The 17,478-nt window shown below is 37.7% G+C and overlaps 1 protein-coding gene across 1 annotated transcript; it reads right to left on the bottom strand.

The window, feature by feature from the left end:
* Nucleotides 1-6,545: 6,545 nt before the first annotated feature.
* On the bottom strand, nt 6,546-17,169 carry c25h12orf75 (chromosome 25 C12orf75 homolog). The gene is made up of 6 exons (XM_008432791.3): nt 16,809-17,169; nt 12,122-12,146; nt 10,594-10,629; nt 9,546-9,625; nt 9,020-9,050; nt 6,546-8,215 (listed from the first exon to the last, which is right to left on the bottom strand). Exons 1-5 carry the CDS (start codon nt 16,849-16,851, stop codon nt 9,046-9,048), a joined length of 189 nt encoding a protein of 62 aa, XP_008431013.1. The 5' UTR covers nt 16,852-17,169; the 3' UTR covers nt 6,546-8,215; nt 9,020-9,045.
* Between the last annotated feature and the right edge of the window lie 309 nt (nt 17,170-17,478).

The raw sequence follows: 17,478 nt of genomic DNA, 5'->3' as shown, positions 1-17,478 counted from the left end.
GGAGCTGTGATTGATCGCTCCGTACGAGAACTGCACAAAAGTTTTCGGTTCAATAATGACAAATGTTCTCTTTATTCGGCAATCCTCGCTTTACTTTGTCAGGCTGTTTGTCTACGGCAACTCAGAGGAACGAGCTCAATCCCACGTGTCGTGTACTAGCAGCTTTCACGAGGCAGATATGTTTCATCACAGACCACAATCAATACCCACAGCTGTGCGCACGAAGGATTCGGATGTCTTTAATCATAAAAGGCTGTACTTAATCAATCTCATGTTTTTTCCTTGTCAATAATTGCTCATACTAGGTGTTTTAGAACATCAGTGATTAACATAGAATGTGTTAATTTTAGGTTACATTCAGAGAAAACAGGCTCAGTCTAACAGCAGCTGGTTGCATGTTCATGTATGTAGGAATTGAAATGTAATCGTTTACAATGTTTTTTTTTATACCGTAACTAATAAAATGTCAATTTGCCCATGTTGTTGTCAAAACAAATTAAATATCAGTGTGTACCAGTTCTATAACACAATCTGTGTAACTTTTGTTTGATTTTAGAATTTAGCTTTATGCATATTCTAAGCAAGAAGCGATTTGAAGATGATCAAATCAGGGTTTTAAAAAATAGCTCCGCTTCCATGGTAGTTTTAATTTAAATTACTGTAATTATTTTTACTTCATTCACTGAATGATGAGTAAGAACAAATCAATCAATAAATCAGTCATCTGAAAGGGACTGCAAACATTGTGTTACACGACTTAAATTCACATCTCGTTAACCATAAACCGAACAGCCAGCTACTGTTACACGTGTTACTGGTTTGGGTGATAAAGCTGGAGTTATATTAAATTTACCATGTGTGAAATGCAAAAAAAAAGATTATGTAGAATAGATTTCACATACATTTAGAATATGAATCTACGTTTTTAACTTTCCTATTTTTCTCGGTTTGCTTGGAGCAGCGGTGTTTACACAGTAATTATACTTTGTAATTAGGAGAGCAACGTTAGTTTAGATAGGAGATAGTGAGGAACAATCTGACCAAGAACTAATTGCAGAATTACCATTTACTTACAGCCGACACACAATATTAGATCAGATGCAAATCCTCAATGGTAAGTAAATACCACTTCTTAAATAATGAATAGTGGTTTATCAGGGAATGCATTTACATGCATTTTTTTGGTGTTTAAAATAAATGAGAAATAATTATTTTCTTAGTGTTTTGATAAAAAAAACTAACTACTGATTATTTCACACCATACAAAGAGATTATGCAGAGAATGCCCTTCGTACTGTTTCGCTGTGTGCTCACGGCTGCAGACTCTGGAACTGCCTGTCATCTCGGTCCTCCTTGATCTCTCTGCTGCATTTGACACCATAATCCCTGTTCCTCTTCTCTTCCTCTTTCTCTGGAGGGCCCCAAAGGGAGCTGGGTCATCCCAGCGAGCTGTGACTGATTCATGACTAGCTTTTGTGGAACTGGTACAATCCAGGCTGTAAATTATTGCTCGACCATCTGCAGGAGTACTCTTGGCTCGAGAAGAGCCTGGCTAATCCAACTATTTAAAGACTTGGAGAGGGAAAAAAATGGAGTCTCTGAATAATAGTTTAACTACTGATGGCTTTGTAATGTCTTGCTCTCTTCTGCTTGTCTGTTCTGTTGGAAAAGTGTATTCCTGTGGTTAAGATTTATCATCAACAATTCCAATGAAATCTTCTTTCTTTTTTTAGGTTGTAGTGATGCAGACAATTTCAGAAGAATAAACCTTGATACTTTTTTTTAAATCAATGCTCTTCAATAGCTTTTAATTATTTAGGCATTCACATCATTACTAAAGTAAAAGACCACACTTCAAAGAAAAAATAGGAAGTTTAAAAGGTGCATTAATAATGACTAAATATTGATACAACTAAGCGATATGAAACAGTAGTTCAGCCTCGCATCTGCTCACATAGACCGGTTAATGAGTATTGTACCATAAATAATTTAAGAGTAGTTATTAATATTGCAGTGGTTGAAGGTCAGTTTTCAAACTGTGCATCATTCATTATTAATGTGTACTTTACTTAAATGACAAATAACCAGTTTTTATAAATAGGGCATCTGGTCAAATTTCTTAAAAAATAACATAGTGGCTCATGGAAACTGGTTCCCATCTAAGCACATTCTGTTCTCCTTATTATGATGACTTTTTAGAAGGGAAACAGTTGAACCACCCATTTTTGAAAAAAAAAAAAAGAAAATCTAATTTGGAAAGCGAGATTTATTTATTTTCCCATCTAATTCAGTGTGGACTATTTGGTTCAGTTAGAGTATTTCAGTAAGATTTGTTACATGCATGGTTTGCAAAATAACCTTTTTTTTTAACCCTTCTGGGAAAAAGAAGCTGTAGCACACCGCAATGCAACAGTCCCGATTTCTATGTTAGTGAGGGAGCTAAAAATGAGGGTGATGGCACGGAGGGCTTCCAACCTCAAAGACCGAGAGCTCGTCTCTAAAGACAAATCATCAAAATCCCTGGAAAAGCATTCAAAAAGCTGCTGATCAATTACAAGAAGGTTTTTTTCCTGTAGTGCCAATAATGAAATTTCCACTGATCACTGAGGAAGGTATGAATTAGAGAATGTCGTTCCAGATGCAAGCTTCTCGGTTCACCGAAAACAACGATGAATCCCAATTTTTCAGGAATACTTTTGGGTTTTTCAGGAACCATTAATATAGACAAATACGTGAATCACATCAGTTTGCTTTCAGAAAATTTACTTCCAAGTGTGCCAATGACATGAAAGATGTCCAGATGTCAACAGGAACTATTTCTGTCCCCACATGCAAAGAAATCCAACCACAGATATCCATAAATTATTTTTAAATTAAAAACTGTTTTTAAATCGTCTCTGCAGTTGGGTCCTGCAGAGACGATACAAGCACTTTGTATTGCCTTGCTCCTGAAAATGTGCTACATAAATAAAATTACCTTTACCTCTACAACATCAAATGACAATTTATTTAACAGTAAGGCTTAGAAGTTCTTGAGATGTTCTTTGTGCGACACTTTGCTAATGAGAAACCTTTTTGAGGGCCATCAGTTGGGTCTGAACCAGCCGGTATTAATTAGCATTAAGTAGCACGTTTGCTTTCCAATTACTTATAGATTTAAGCAGATGTCATGACTTTCCATTCCTCCGAGCAATCTCTCTTTGTTATGTGTGCAATACTTTCCCCCCTATTAAATTTTATTGCATGTAATTTATGGACAGCGGTGGTTTCTTTGCACATCTGGGCTGGGTGGGTTGTCATCAACATCTGCTGAGAATTTCACATCAGTAGCTCCTTTAAAAATAGACTTATACAAAAAAAAAAACATTGGTGATGTGTTCATCTCTTGTTTTACCCACCATATCTTTTTCTGCCTTCACAATCAAGTTTATTTTTGTTAGCGATTTGGACAGCTTTTTTGCACAGGTGTGAAGCAGGGAGAAAGGAGGTGCTTGAATTTTAATTTGAACTCAGATTCCGAAAGAGCGACTGTTGACTTGTAAATGACTTAAACGAGTGTGGCACCATCATTGTCTGTAAAATCATAATACATTTCAGCACAAAATGGTTTAGAGCTGAGGCGTCCGACATAAAAATAACTAAAAATGATAGATTTGAACAGAAGTTGTGCAGTCAATGTAAAACTGATGCAGAATTTTAAGATTGTCTGAAGCAAGCAACCAATTTATATCTCTTGAAACATTAATGGAGAAATTCTTCCTCAAAATATTTAAAAAGAATTGAGGAGATATTTTAGTAAATATTTAAAATATTTTAGTTATGCTTACCCCAACTACAATATTTTATTAATAAGATAATAATGCTAAAAATAGGACTATGTTTACTGTCAATCACATTATTTCCAACTACCATAAATCCCAGACTATTTAACACCTATAGTCCAGGAGTTATGGTCCCATGATAACTCTAGGAAAAAAAACACAACATCACAAGCTGATTAGCCAACCAGGGGGGCATCTAGGGCATTTTGTTAACAAGAAAAAAAAATACACACTTTGAATATTTTTTCCCAACTTAATCTTTAAATCAAAGGTGTACAACATTTAAAACTATTTCTGGACTTGTGTTCCTCATCTAAGGCTTCAGAAATGCAATCACTCTGAGGAATGAAAAGTCTCACTTTCAAAATGTAACAAATTAATCATTATTTAAAGTGAAATTCAATCTTTTGTGAATTTTTAAGTCATAAAATCATTTGTAATTAGTTGACTCTTGATGGTACAGACAGACATCCTGGTTAACAGCTTTCAATCACCTCAGACACATAAAATATTCTTGCGAGACTCACATTTGTTGGCCTGGCGTGAAAAGGCTTTTGACTAACCGCCTAGCAAGGGCAATTTCAACATACTTGTAGGAACAGGTAAATGTGTGTGAAAGGTTAAATCTGGCATCTGTGGTCAGTACATCGAAATAAAAGGAAAAGTTTGGTCTCTAAAGATAAATCCGTTTTTTCAGTTTAATCTGTCCTGATCCTGTCTGCCATTCCCTTTCTATCAGTAAATGTAACACCTGCTCCTATCTTAATGTGACACTGGGAAATTTGAAAGACTTGTGTGCTGGTAGCACTGTAAATGACTGAAAAAACACCAAACCACCAGATCTTTAATATATTTCATGGTTTTTGTCACCGCTGTTACCAAATCCAGATGGTTTGTAAGATAAATTGTGGGGAAAAGAAGGATCTGCCCAAAAGAAAGCATCTCGGCCCATCATTAGCATCAAGCCTACATTACACCTTATCAACATGCTACCTCTCAGCTTCGCCTACGCCGCCTACATTAACGCAGCATGCTGTACCGCAGCATCTGGATGGGATTTCTACAGTAAATTACATCCGATTGGTCTTTCACGTTCTATACCCTGCTGCCTGGAAAAACTGAACCAATAGGGGAAAAGGAAGTGAAATTCATCACATACAGGAGGAGCAACTGTAAAGGGCATCGTGAGGCTGATAAAAGAGGGACAGACGGGCAGCACAACATGCTGGACACGCCACAGTCAGGCCTCTGGTCGGTACAGGGGGAGGCCAGCTGGGGCAGGAATAGAACACAAAACAGACAGAGAAATGTTTATGATGTGATCAATTTCTCCTACACATTCTGCATGTTTATTTGTTAGAATTTGTGTGAAACTAGTTCATGAAACCTAAGATTTTACGCAGTTTTGCAGCAGTGTAATTGATTTTTTTCAAAAAGCAGCAGTGTCTAATTCTTATTTCCTGCCTGTTTCAGATATCCCCCTCCTTCGTCTTGAATGACCACCTGACTGGACAAGCAGCTGTTTGTTTTCAGAAAAAAAAAAAAATCCTTGACGGGAGTGTGACCATTTATCTGGGGAAAACAACTTAGTTTCAAAAAGAGAGAGCTGAACAACTAGGCTTTTTTTTTTACTTTTTTGGTGGTGTGACCTAAAAGCTAAGTGACTACAAATATTGCTAAAATATTGGTACCTTATTTTCATCCACTTTTACTTCTTGCTCTCTCCTAAATTACAGTGAGTGTCACAAACTGCCTTACATTTTGCTTATTCATCATTCGTCCCTGTAATGTTTCCATAATGTATTGCATTTGTTTTATAGCTTTTCATGATGCTTTAGGTTAACATCGCTTTTTTGCCTTCATGTACTGTTTCGTGTTTGCTAGTGATAGCATTGTTATAATTTACACCCAAGCCAGTGTTTTTAAAGTAAACTCTTCTGAATCATTGGTTAATTTGAATTTTCCTTCTGTTAGACGTAAATGTATGATAAATGTTTTCTTGGTTAATGTTTCTTTGTAGATGTTCACCGGTGCTTGTCTCTTTGTTCAGATCAGGAGAGGCGTATGGGAGTGGCCGACGTAGCTCTTCTTCTTTTTTACTACGGCGGATAGCAAGCGAGTTTCAGGTGCATACCGCCACCTACTGTACATGAGTGTGTAGCAACACTACTTTACATTACTACGCAGCACTTCCTGTTTCTACAAGATTATGATGTAATCAGTTGCATATTTGGGCACAAGCAAATTAAGTATTTTGTATAGTATTTTGTATTTCTCCAAAGGAACCATTTAAGCCGCACTGTGTAGAGCGTTGTATTTTGTTTTTTAACCCACTCATAACTGGTTAATACTAATGAGGTTTCAGGTCTACTTAAAACCAACCAAGATTTCGGTAACTGGGAGTTTAAGATTGTTATTTACTTTGATTTAGTTTTACATAACGTACCAGTGCTACTACTTTGTTCATAACTATTATTTTCTAGTATGGACTTAGGGATTAAAACAACAGAAAATATATCAGTATTTATTAACTGGTTTGTCATTTTAAGGAGTTAATGTCTTTAACTGCCTGAGTGTAAAATTATTATGTTGACTTTGGCAGTAAAACCGGATTCATTTATTTGTAGCTTTTGGTTATTTCAAAAGCTACAAGATGTCTGCAAAAAAATAATTCTTGACTTAGTATTCAGCTAGGGACGCTGTCCTAAAGCCACAGAGAAGCAATAAAAATTCATTCAGTTTATTCCTTTTCAATATTCTCTTATCCATGTTCAGGGTTTGCAGAGGTGTTGGAGAAAATCCCATTAGGCAAAGAGCGGGGTACAAAGAACCTGTACAGACTGTAAGTACATCACAGAAGTTCAAAATAGATGGATGTCCATATTTCCTCATTGGAAATCTTTACTCATTTGTGCTCTTAGCAAGTCAAAATAGAATTTCTTTAGATTCTTCTTGAGTTCATTTCCAGATTATTTTTTTTTCCCCCACACTGATCAAACATTTTTGCACATTTTCGACATGCCGCTTAACAGAACAAAATTTGATTTGATTCAGTAGTCAATAATTTGCAAATATAAAGGGTACAAAGAGTTTAAAAAGCTTTGATAAAGTATTCCCATCTCTTGAACGTTCCCACATTTTCTCATAATGTAACCACAAACTTTGCTGTGTTTTATTCGGATTTTATGTGATGGACCAGCATCATTTTCAAGTTTTAATCTATAAAAGGACTCGAAAACCATGCAGGATTTTTTTTTTTGTAACAGTGCACCACTTTGTGTTGGATAATCACAGAAAATCTCAATAAAATCCACTGGTGTTTGTGGCAACGTGACAAAATGTGAAGAAGTTTAAGGGGTGGGAACGTCTCCGCAAGGCACAGTAAATATCACAATATAAGCTGTACTTCAATAAAAACGTCATTCTCATCTTTTCTTGTGGTGTTTGTTGACAAAAAGAAAATTGCACAATTCAACACATATTTTCTTTCAAATATTACACACTGACTAAACAACATGGAGTTCAGTTATATAGTATGTGGGGAGGGGAGGATTGAAGACGGATTCACCGTTTCTTTTTGAGCTACTTTCTTTCAGTCTCTTCCAAGATTAGGCTGTTTTTGCAAATCTACATTTATGCTGTGGGTGTGAGAAAAGAAGTTGACAGTTCAGCTTATGAAAACTTTAAGAAAATCTCCCATTTGTGGCTTTAAAGGTACTATATTCTGAGCTTTTCTTTTTTTTTTAGCAAAATAAAAAAAACAATGCTGAAGGGAGAACAAGCACAGATACACAAAATCGTTGCCTGGAATGAGGTTAGGTGACCACACCCAGAACATCGTGTAAAACAAGCTTCATTTCAGCTCTGAGAGCGATTATTGAGAATAATATCTCACTTTCCCGATGCAACAGCAGGTCCTTGATTGCAATAAAATCTATTTTCATCACCAGCGACACGTTCAGTCTACTTTGCAATTAAGCATTTATGCACTGTAGTGATATAATTAGCAGAAAATATTATTGCCAAGGGAGTTTGGGGAGACTGTGTGATTCCCACACATTCAGTTGTGAAGTTGGCTGTATCCTCCATCATTTCCTGAGAGGGAGAGAGAGGGGGGAGCGGGTCCACTGATACCACCTTCAGCTGCTCCTCGCAGCGTGGGGCGCCTGTCTGGGATTCCTCTTTCTTCATCTTTTGTTCTCAAGAATAAAGGGCGGTGGCTGATGCCGTATGCATCCAAACATCACTCCACCTTCTGCCGCTCTGCTAGTTCCTGTCTTTTGCTCAGTGTGACTCTGGGAGTCCTTATTTAGTCCATTTTCTACCAGAACCAGAGCGGCGAGATGCTCTCTGCTTGTGATGTGACAGTCTCTGAGTGATTCAACTGTAGGGTCCTGTTGAGACCAAACAATATAAAAGTCAACAGTTTTTGAGTTAGCTTTTTATGTAGAGCCAAAATGAACACAGTCCAAACAACTTTTTATACATGTGATTAAACTGTCATGATTACATTAAATACAATACCTGGTAGATAATATTCAGTTATTTAATTGAATATTGGTTATTTAATTAAATAACTAAAATTTTGTTATTTGAATAAATAACTAAATATTTAAATCTGTGATTAAAACTTCAGTTAGTCACATGAAATGACAAACAATTGTTCTAGCATTATTTACTTATTTCAGTTGTCACTGTGGCTCGTCAGACACCGTGACACCTGATTGGTTAACCAGCACAAGTCAACTTCACGTTGTAGCCCCGCCCACTGACTTATGGGTATTGCTGAGCTAGAAAACAAATTCAAGCTGTACTGCAACACATGGCCATGCAGTGATTTCATACATTTCAGATAATGAATATACAATTTTCTTAATTACTCTTACAACTTAACATCGTTTTATGTAATCATAATATTCAAACATTTAAATAATTATAAGAAAATACATATTTTTCTTTAGCATATATGCATTTCTAATCTTAATTTAAATGATTGCTTCCTGAACGTTTCCTTACCAAGAAATACATTTCTTAAGTTTATTTAGTGCTCATCCCAATTAATCCATAACCGGATTGTCTTTTTTTATTGTAAACATCTAGTATAAATATTGTCAGTGGTCCCATTAGAAATTTTGAAACAGAGAAAATGTTGCGGTAATGAAAATTCTTTGGTTCTGGATTATTGTTTTTTCAGGTACCTGTTTTAGACTCCATTCTGTAGCTGCTAGTCTGTAAGAAGAAGAAAAATGCACAGCAACAAGTTATTTGTAGGGACATTGTTTGACATTTTGAATCTTTTACCGTCTCTGATCTTTCTGTATCTCTGTCAAAACTGATAGAGATCAGTTAAAATAGGAAATGATACGTCTCAAAATGCAATTGGTTTTATCAAACTTCAGCAAGGACAACTAAAATGGCACAAAAGAATTTTAAATAAAGAAAAAAATACCCTGCATTATGATTTACCAGTACATTGCTGCTTCTTGAACTAAATAAATAGCATGAACATTTTCAAGATTGACATATTTTTCTTTTAACGGATCCAATTTTTGGACCCTGACAATGAGGTGAGTAGCTGCTCACCTCATTGTCAGGTGATGAGCTCCATCGGATGCTGTAGCTCATCTGATGGAGATTATTAAGCGTCTATGTTCAGAAGTGCCTCATAAATACATTTCAATGTCAAAGTTGTTTAAAATTAGAACGTGTGCAGCAGATCTTCACCTTTCCGTGTGGCTTTAGACTGACTAGCAGCTACTGTGGTCAAGTCCGCAGGCAGACCCACATACACACCGCCATAATTCCTGAGGACAGGAGAAGACATTATGTTAGTGCAAGGTAATTTATCAGAGTTAGATTTTGAGTAGAAGCAGTAAGATTAAATTTAGCTAATAATCATATGTTCATAGAATTTATTTTCTTTTAGTTTCAACTCTTAAGAAATTTCAGTCCCTTGCAAAATACTCTTTTGAACTTTTTCAGATTTTGTTTTAGAACCAAAAGACTGAAAAAAATGGAAGAAAAACCTTTCATTTCAAAAATCTTGAGAATATTTCACACTTTTGTCTTCAGTTTATTTTATAGTCAGAAAAGGTGTCATTGAGCCATTTTAAAGCAGAGTTGGGTTACAAAACAATTTTCCGAGCTTTAAACATTTCAGAGCTCTGTTCAATCCATCATATGGAAGTAGAAAAAGTTTGACATAATGGCAAGCCTACCAAGAAATGATTGTCCACTTAAAGTGAAAAATGTAACAAGGAGGGCATTAATTAAACCTTTACTATGTTCATTTAAATGAGGTTATGTGAAATGGATTGACTTCGAAAGTCCCTGAATCTATAAACAGAGTCAGAAGAAGAAGTCCTGTTTGCAGTTCGCAAGAAGCCATGAAGGAGACATGGCAAACGTGTAAGAATATGCTCAGTTCACATGGAAAACTTTTAATTCTTGCCTACATGTTGGCATTATTTAGAACACCAAAAAACACGCTGAGCACACCATACCCATTGCGAAACATTGTGGTGGCAGTATCATGCTGTTCAGAAGCTTTTAATGAGCAAAAACAAAGGCGTTTGGTCAAAGTTAACAGGTTGAAATGAGACAAAATAAAAGGAAGTTCAAGGGATATGAATACTTTTTTATATATATTTATATATAATAATACCTGCCTTACTAGCAGATGTTGTTGGTTACAGTTCTTGCAAAAAAAATACTGATTGTTTCACAAAAAGCTACATGTCAACCGAAAACCTCAGAAGCGTCAACAGAATACCTTCTTTTCTCATCGTCTGCCGAGGGATCTTCTGTCCTGATTGAGAGAAGAATCACAGGTCAGGTCAGCATTCACAGCCTGGCACAGAAACACCAGAAGCTCTGGACTCCAGGGTGTGGTTTGTTTCCGCTGCGCTGCGGAACATCTACGGCGAGCCGCAGGGAATACGGATCATTCCCCGGTGGCAGCGGCTGACGATGCGGCACATGGAATTGGCAATTATCGTTTCAGCTGAGGTTATTGAACAATCAGCTACTTGCAGCGTGTTGTTGTCGCAGAGCTCACATGAAGCCGCGCCGGGGACAAAACAGCAAAAATACTCAGCTTGGAGGCCGTTCTGTTTGCAGATTCTTTTCTTTTGAACATAAAATGCGAGCGTGTGCATGTTTTGTTTGTTTGTTTCATCTTGGAAGGAACTAAGTAGGCACTAAAGTAGACCGCTGGGATTCGACCACTTTGTGGCTCCCTATAAAGACTTGACCTAACATGCTTACTTTGCTTGATTGGTAAAAGCAAAGGATGAAATCATGGTAAGGAGAAATGGGTTAGGAAATCCTTTTGACGGGCATTGCAGTAGATAGATAAAGAAAGAGTTTGTATGTATGCGACAAAATGAGTGTGGTCTACATTTGTGAAATTTTGATGCGTAGTTCAGTTTTAGGAAGCTCTGATTAGCTTCAGGTAGTTAGCACTCTTCAGTCAGCTCCCAAGGGCTGAACCTGGCTGCTCAGATGGCTTCCAGGAAACATACATGCTGATTTAAGGTACAAAGTAGACACACACACACACACACACTTGTAAATTTATCCCTGTTACAGTGAATTCATCTATTTTTTACTGGAAATCTACATCCTGACCAGGTCAATATGTTGCTGAGTGTTAACACATGTTTGATTCTCACTTTGACAAGAAAAAATATCAATAAATAGCTTTTTGGGACCCACCAAGGCTGTTTTCTGAGAAGTACTAAAATGAAAAGCACAAAGTCTGAAAAAATGAAATAAAAATTCAAGTACACCCATTATCAATTTTTGCAGTTAAGACTTTAGTAATGTTGCTTCTCCTGTCCTTTTCAGAAAAGTTTTAATGGCAAAAAAAAGAAAAAAAATCAAATGCTCCAGGACGAGCCCTCAGAAACACAAACAAAATAGATTTTTTTCAAATATTCAATATTCCTGCCACAAATTCGATAGATTTTAGATGAACTTTTACGTGATAATTTATTGAAATTCACTTGTATTTTGCATAAGACTTTGACACTAGTTATGCCTGTCTTTTAACAGAAACCTTTTTGAAAACCATGCAGAATTTATGTTCTATTTCACAATTATTACACTACTTGGTGTGTTGATGCATCATGTTAAAGTCCAATAAAGCACTAAAAGTTGAAATTTATAAGGTTACAAAATGTTAAAAACGTGAAGGCAATGATTGCAAATTTTACCAGACACTTGATTTTAGCTTTGATTTATGTCTTACAGAGCTTCATACATTTTTTCAAATTCTTAAAAATGACTGATGTACTTACACATCTTTGGAGGCTTCTGCTGGCCCTGAGAACACAAAACAAATGAACAAGATTTAACCCAACCATCATACTTAATGGAGGAAGAATGTTTCATTACTAACTTTTAATTTCTGTGTTCAGACTCACTGAATCAAGGACAGACAGTAATAGGATGCTGGCGGTAGACTCACTTTATTAAGGGTGAATGTAAACCTTATTCTTTCTTCTTGCTTTTAAAGCCTCTGGGTTGTGAAGGTCCATTGAAATACAGACAATAACTACACAGAGCTGGACAAGCATTTTATTCTAGGTGGTGTCTAGATTGTAGCAATCTGTAGAAATCTTTTGTCACTCTCATGAAGAAACAATAACCGTACTCCGTTGAGCGTCTTCACTGACCATCCCCAGTTCTTTACTGCCACACAATACGGCGTCTTCTAAAAGTTACATCAAGCGTGACAACGATGCGCCGTCACTGAGCAAAAGTTATCACGACCTCAATCATTAAGACAGCTCCATGCGAAACCTGTCGAAGTTAAGCGACAGATTTCACACGAATTTGGACTTTGATTAGATAATGCAACGGTGCGTCTTAAGGCTACAATTATTAAAAACATTCAAGATGGCTGCTGAAGTTAATGAGCTGTTTTGCAACTCAGTTTTGCTCAGTATTTCAGCAGACGCAAAGAAACACAGCAACTCTCCACAGAGCAGCTGTTCTTATTTTATTTTTTTTATAGAAACAAGTATTTTATATTCTAATGACATTCAGGACAAAACGGAGACAAAGGAACTGTTTTGGTCGGAGCCGCATACAGATATATTGTTTCTCTTAAGAATATGTGTCCTCTGTGTTTTTCTTCCGTGTAGAAAGTACTCCCAGCTCAGCCCTTCAGCTTAGCTGTGCCTTTGTCCCAGACAGATTTCTGAAAGAAATCCTGCAAACATTAAATATGTGCACTCTCTTTTTTTCCCACTGCATAGAAAATATATTCTGTTGGTATTTCAGTTTTACCTGTCTCTTCTTTCTGAAGAAGATAATGCTGTCATTTGTACTCACTTTGTTTTCCTTTTAAAAGCACTCATTTCAGTGCTTTTAGCATCTCTTTATAGTGGAGAGCAACTTAAAAAAAAAAAATTAGATTAAATATATTTGCTCATTTTGTTTGCTCTTCTTCTATAGAAATAATTATGTCACAGTGCCTCTTAGGTGAGCTGCATTTCTTTCCTGGAGAATGCCACTGATATTTCAACTATAAACCACATCTTCTCTCTCTTTTTTGTTTCTTTTCCCTAGACAGAACTCCTGACCCGGTGTTTCTGTGCTCTGTTTTCACTGTGTGTGTCTCCTTCCAGTCTCCTGGTCAGCACAGAGAACAGCTAATGATGATCTGCTAGATGTGTCTTCATAATATTACCAATTAAATAATTAACCTGTTATGACTTAAATTTCAACTGAACTATATGCAACTAGATCCAAATCCAACTATATGATTGGATATGAACTGGACACGTTTGTCTCATTAAGTGCCTTTTGATGATTTTGTTGCTCATTGAATTGAACAGTGTGATGATTCTGTTTTTTTGCCATTGAAACTTTCACTCAGTTCAGTTTAAAGACCTGATGTCGCTCATGTAGCTTAAAATTGCTTTTGGTTTTCAGCTCCACTGTCAAAGAACCTACAGTATGGAGAGCAGCACAAGAAGCCTCAGTTCCACTGACACCAGTGGAAAGCTCAAGGCTGTTTAACTCCTAGATGAGCCAATTAGCATTTCTTCATTCCTGATGCACAGGCTCTAAAGTGATGAAGTTAAGCTGGAGGATAATTTAACCCCCTCCCCTTCGTACTGTACACACAGCTCCATTCAACAACAGTGTAGAAAGACATGCATAGGGTTGACCTTCAACCAGTTTTTATCTGTACTTGTGCCAAACTTATCCTGGAAGCATCAAACTGAACGTGAAATCATAGAAAACGAAGCAGGAAAAACGTGGAGAATATTTCTATCTATGTAGAGATCTGCAAGGTTTCTTGTGCGCTAAAGCGACAAAGAGGCCTTTTCAGTGCCCTCGACAAAAGCTCATTCATATCCGAGGCTGCGCATCTGCGAGCACAAGGCTTGGGTTGAACAATGTGACATATAGTGTGGTCATTTGAGTGAACTCGATAAGGGCCAGGCTCGAATTCGTAATGATCTTGTCCGACTTGACTTTCACAGCTTCTTCAGTGTCCTCCGCAGTGGTTAGGATTCGGATTTTTATTATCAAGAAATGGGGATATTTACTTCTAGGTTGCACATAAATATTAAGCTAATGTGCTGGTTTTAATTTTTAAAGATGAAGGCACACTGAGAATAAAAAACACGCTTTTTCACAGCAGAATTTCACAAATTAAAAAAAAAATTTAAAATGTGAAAAGTGAAACGATTATTGGATTTGTTACACACAGAGTTGCATAACATAAGAGTTTATTTTCTCCTCATTTTGATGTTTATGGGTGAACAAAATTGCCAAAGAAGTGACGTATCCAAGCTTATTTTTATAAAGGTGAAGAGGAAGAAAAAAATGTGGAAGAGAAAAGGTACAGAAGCAGCCAGATAACCTGTGATTCTCTGGAGGATTATGATACAAAGTCATTTTAAGAATTTGAGAGAGATTCAGAAGATGTGGATAGCGACTGGTGTCATAGATTTAAGTGTAATCAAACACATAGTATTACCTAGAATATTTTACTTTACCTAACATATTTCTTCTGACTGAATAATATGGGTTGAAGATTAGGGATATGCCAAGTAGGCCCATAGATTCAAAAATTGCAAAAACTACTTGTGGAAACAAGCCAAAAGCTGGTCAGCAATTTTGAGGAGCATATATCTGCTGTAATGCCTACGAATATTTTTCCACTTATTATTAGTTTCAGAGTGTAAACGATAAAAATAATATACTTTTTTCAAAATTGACACCTTTTAAGTAGTTTCTTTTTTAAAATCTTTGTGAAATTCTTGACTGAATGAACAAAGAGCTTCACTTTTTAAAATAATTTCCAGAAATAATGTTTTCTCTTTGTTGGTATTGTAATTCATGAGATGCTCTTGAATGTTTTCCTATGACAACTTGACTCAAAGTGATTGCTGATGACGAAGCCTACCCTGGTCTTCCTCACAAACTGCTTCGGTGTTTTATTATTTCGTGAAATGCATGTGAGGGTTTTTAAATGAAGCTCAGACATATTGCTGCAGCTGTGCAGAAAACAAAACCGAAGGAGGAATTTCATCATTAGTCTGCACTGAGAAAATGCAATCAAAAGAGTTCTGATTGTTTATGAAGTGCCTTAGTACCCAAAACCAAACCAAAAGTTAAGTTTTGTATGGGTGCTTTTTTTTCTTTATTATGCAGCAATCTACAATAATAAAGCAAATATCTATAACTATATCTAAAGTGAGTTTGATTGGTCTGACAGAAATATCCGGCCATAGTTGCTTTAATTTTGTCCTTTGACACAGACCTGGCATCAGCTGGCATGGACAAATGAGACAATTCCCAATTTGTCAGAGTGACAGGATGACACACACACACGCACACACACACACACACATGCACGCACACACACACTTTTGACACACTTCTAATCGCTGACCTCTGAGACTAAGTCAATAAATAATGGATGAGGCCGACCGAAGACGTCCGCCTGTCACGGACAAACAAGGTCCAGCCCACAGGGAGGTACTTAGGTGTTGTTTACAGGCCGTGGAACCTCAGCGTGGATCACATTTGGACCTGGCTGCTACGTCAACATGCCTGGCAAGCACTGATTAGGTACCTGCAAGCACACGCACGTTTGCACAAGCACAAACACACCCATCACGCTGCTTTAATGGGCAGTGGTGCTGGTGAGGTAATTCTGCAGCTACTTCAAACTAATTATTACCTAGACAGTATTGCTGGTGTGTGTGTGTGTGTGTGCGTGTGCGTGTGTGTACACGCAACCCTGGAGATTTTCTCAGGTGTAATTTAAAACAGTCTGAGCCAAGTGAGTGAGATGTGCTGGGGGGGGAGATAAGCAGGACGTCTGGGTGAGGGTTAGAAAAACAATTTGATAAGAGAATATCCTCCGTTCACACGTGTCCTTCAGGTTTTTACGAATCAAAGTCAGGAGTTGATTTAGTATTTCAGAGGTGCCTGCGTTCAGGACACACTCTGTATACGTCAAGTGGGGAGACAAGGATGAGTGAATGTCAGTTTTGCCTTTGAAAGCAAGACGGCGACGGAAACAAAAACAGACAAACTAAAAAGGAATGCCCAGATGTTGCAACTGTATGAAAGTCAACATGTTTGTAGAGATGCAGTCGAGTCTTAGATTAGGGCTTTTGCCAAACTAGACTCGGCCTCTGCATCTTTAGGGTATTAACTCTTAAATGTGAACATAATTGTAAAATGCAAGAAGGATTCTGTAAATTTCTTGTCATTAATATAGAGCAAGAAAGATTTTTAGACAGGGCAGAAGATGTTTTCATGAATGAAGTCAAGTAACCAGCATGCACCCACAAAGATGTGCTTCCTGAGCGTAAGCGCTACCCCCGACAGACTTCATGTACCCCCAAAACACCTTCTCCTCCTTCCCACAGAGACGGTGACAGCCTCTCACTCACCAACCAGCCATCACGCCGCTGACTGACACATCCACACGGAGATTCCTGAAACACTCACCCCCTCCTGAGGTGCTGGTGGCTGAGGAATTGCCACAACCCATTTTGCATCGATGCAGCCACAGTCTAGGCAGAGCGGAGACGTTCAGTGAGAGGAAGGGTGAGGAGGAGATGAGGAGGGAAACCCGCGACACATCGGAGGGAGGAGAAGGAACTCAGGGGGGTGGGGGACGGTGGGGAAAGCAGAGAGGGAAGGTCAAAGAAATGACTCGGAGGGATGCCCTTTGGTGGCGTGCCTGAGTCCTGCTCCCGCCTGCCCCGCAAAGCCACAGAGAGCTCAGATTGAGGTGAAAGCTCTGAGACGCTTTTATACGTACACACACTGAGACGGAGAGAATGACAGCAAAAGAGAGAAAGGGGAAGAGAGACGGGGGGGAGATAGAGAGAAAGATGCTTTGCCCTCACATGATTTGCTCTTTTTCTCCACCCTGACATGGTTGCCCGGGAAACCAGGGTAAAGAAGGCGGAGGGTGGAGTGTGACTTTAACCAATGGGGAGCTTCAGTTTTGCATGAAGGTGTAAAAAATTGACTGTTTTAAAGGGCATCAATGCATCCGCCTGTGGGAGAGAGAAGCTCACGGTGAAATTCCCGTGTTTGACATCTGGAGCCCTCAAAATTCCGGTCAACCAAAAATCTGTCCCCGTTTATTGAGACTGACAGTACCATAAAG

The sequence above is a fragment of the Poecilia reticulata genome, chromosome 6 (genome assembly GCF_904066995.2).
Source record: "Poecilia reticulata chromosome 6, P_reticulata-male-v2, whole genome shotgun sequence".
In the NCBI taxonomy this organism is placed as follows: Eukaryota; Metazoa; Chordata; class Actinopteri; order Cyprinodontiformes; family Poeciliidae; genus Poecilia; species Poecilia reticulata.
This window is presented reverse-complemented; position numbering and strand designations above follow the sequence as displayed.